The sequence below is a fragment of the Palaemon carinicauda genome, chromosome 11 (assembly GCF_036898095.1).
Source record: "Palaemon carinicauda isolate YSFRI2023 chromosome 11, ASM3689809v2, whole genome shotgun sequence".
NCBI lineage: Eukaryota > Metazoa > Arthropoda > Malacostraca > Decapoda > Palaemonidae > Palaemon > Palaemon carinicauda.
Window position 1 is genome coordinate 117,370,545 of NC_090735.1, and position 3,213 is coordinate 117,373,757.

Below are 3,213 nucleotides of genomic sequence, written 5' to 3' on the forward strand. Positions count from 1 at the left end.
CAAAGAAATTTCTCGGATGAACAGGGACTCGTCAGCCCAAAAACACTTCCTACGAAATGCACAACAATATCCACCCCAATTATGGATGTCCCTACCACCTATATTTCAAGAATTCGATGCAGCTCTAAAACAAATGCGCTAAAGGAAGGCCGCAGGAATGGACAGCATTCCCACTAAACTCCTGACGTACAGCAGTCTGGTCCTGAAGACGCGTCTCCATTCCCTCATACTAAAAATATGAGAGGAAAAAAATGCCCTCAATGATTTGAAAGATGCACTCCTTGTCACCATATTCAAATAAGGATATAGAAAAGAATGTGGGGATTATGGAGGGATATCCTTGTTATCTATTACAGTGAAGGTCTAGGCAAGGATCCTTCTAAGTAGATTACAAAATATAGCATAAATAATCGTGCCAGAATTCCAGTGTGGTTTCTGTCCTTCTAAAGGAACCATAGATATGATTTTCTGTGCTTGCCAACTACAAGAAAAATTAAAGAACAGCAAAACCCTATATTCATAATTTTCTATGACCTCGAAAAAGCATATGACAGTGCACCAAGAACAGCCATGTGGTCTTTCTTCAATTGCTTTGGAATCCCTAAGCCTTTTGTTGATATGATCAGAGTCCTATGTGATGGGATGACAGCTTAAGTAATCCACCAAAGCAACCTGTCATCCCCTTTCCCAGTCACATGTGGACTAAAACAAGGATGTGTATTGGCACCAACCCTTTTTTTCTTTATACTTAGCTGCCAAGCTATACGAAGTAATCCACAACAAGCCAGGGGTTGAGATGAAATACAGATTAGATGGTGGAATTTTCAACCTGGCCGACTCAAATCCTAGCGCAACACCAACACCATCAATGTGATGGAACTACAGCATGCAGATGGCAATGCTGCCGTAGTCCAAACCCAAGCAGAACTCCAAGAATTGGTGGATAATTTCCATGATGCCTACACATGTTTTGGCCTAACAGTTAACAAGGCCAAAACTAAGATATTGACCCAGCCAAGACCACAGGAAAATCCACCAGTAACTAACATCACCATGGATGGAACCACCATTGAATGCGCCGCACACTTCCCATACCTGGGAAGCATCCTTTCCACCCAGAACAGCTCCTCCAAAGAACTTGAAAGCAAGTTACAAGCTGGCCACACTGCATATGAGAGACTATCCACCACGGTGTTCATGAACAAAGACCTAACCACCCATACAAAGGTGATGGTATATAACTCCATTATAGCATCTACTTTGTTACATGTATTTGAGATTTGGACCCTTTATAATAGTGACCTCAAAAATCTCAATTCCACCAGTCTTTGAAAGAACCAATGTCACCAGCATTGAAGCCATGATCATGAAACGCCGTTTAAGATGGTCAGGCCATGTGATGCGCATGGAGTACACAAGACAACCAAAGGAAATACTTCTCATTGAGTTAAATATAGGCGATCGCCTTAGAGGCCGCCCTATTCTTCGATATAAAGGCCAACTCAAGAAATCCCTCAAGGAAGCTATCATAAACCCCAACACCCTCGAAGCTCCAGCAAGTAATAGGAACGAATGGAGGAGCAAAGTTAAAAGGGAGCACAGACCTCTTTGAAGAGAATAGAAGAGAAAACTAGTTAAAGGACAGCAATAGGCAGAAAGAGCAAATCGACCGCAGCCACCTCCCACGATTCAGTGTGGTCAATGCCCTCAATTATTCAGGGCACAAATTGGTCTTGGAACCATGAGAAGGCTCACCCCCTTAACAATAATTAACCTGCTATGGCCCTCTCCTCTATTCAACCTTCTATTTGGACTGAAAACTATGGTATTCAGATAAGAGTACATGTCGACGACGACGATATACTTTGTATATAATATATATATATATATATATATATATATATATATATATATATATATATATATATATATATATATATATATATATATATATATATATATATATTTAAATATATATATATATATATATATATATATATATATATATATATATATATATATATATATATATATATATTTAAATATATATATATATATATATATATATATATATATATATATATATATATATATATATATATATATATATAAATTTCTACCTCATACTTGGGATCGAACGCTGGCCCCTTCTAATGAAAGGCCAGGTCGATACTATACATGCCACGAGAGGCCTGGCCTTTCATTAAAAGGGCCAGCGTTCGATCCCAAGTATGAGGTAGAAATTTATTTCTATTTGAACACGATGTTGTGTTGATATTCATCCATATATATATATATATATATATATATATATATATATATATATATATATATATATATATATATATATATATATATATATATATATATATATATATATATATATATATATATATATATATATAGGATCAAGTAAAGATAAGCACCCCCGCAGGAACAGGGAGTGCTTATCTTTACTTGCTCAAATTTGGGAGTGCTTTTCTTTACTTGCTTAAATTCGCATAGTTTAACATTTCTATTAGTTACTTTAATGAGCTGTTGTTTTTTCTATTTGGGATAATTATTTGTTCTGACAGGTTGTTTTTTCTTTTGAATATTTCAATATTTACTCTATTAACGAGTTCCTTAAACGCGTTGTTTGCTCCTCTTATTTGGGGATTTAACTTTAGCTGTTCTGATGGGTTGGTTCCTCTTATGGATTTTTAAACCATTGCTTATTGTCTTAGGAGGTAACATTTTACTTTTTAGTATGATATACCTCAGAAAATCTTAAGGAAACCACTCCTAACATGGGCCGTTCTTTGTATGAACAAATTATTAAGCCACTGTTGGTTCGAGGACCCAACTCCTGCGATTAACTGGATGAAGCATTAGAAAATTTTTGAACTCTTATTTCTATGAATTCATGTGGAGCGAACAAAACAAGAACAAGTTTCATAGGTTTTGTAACTATTGCAAGACAAACTATTTTAACTATTTTTTTGCGTTTATGATTTCGGGACACGACATCAAATTTCAATGACTTTTTATTTTATATTTTAAGGAGATTAATATCATATCTTTGTTCACTAATAAAACGTCAAAATGCGTGTTTTAAAGTTGAGACCATAATAATATGGCTGCTCGTTCCTAGCTGGAGTGCTTAACTATACTTGATCCCATGAGGGAGTGCTCATCTTTACTTGCTCAAATTCGGGAGTGCTTTTCTTTACT

General features: G+C 35.6%; 1 protein-coding gene across 1 annotated transcript; it reads left to right on the forward strand.

Annotated features, from left to right (window-relative positions):
• Positions 1 to 873: 873 nt before the first annotated feature.
• LOC137649444 (uncharacterized) lies at positions 874 to 1,332 on the forward strand. Its single transcript, XM_068382427.1, has one exon. The coding sequence runs from the start codon at positions 874 to 876 to the stop codon at positions 1,330 to 1,332; it is 459 nt and encodes a 152-aa protein (XP_068238528.1).
• Positions 1,333 to 3,213: the final 1,881 nt, after the last annotated feature.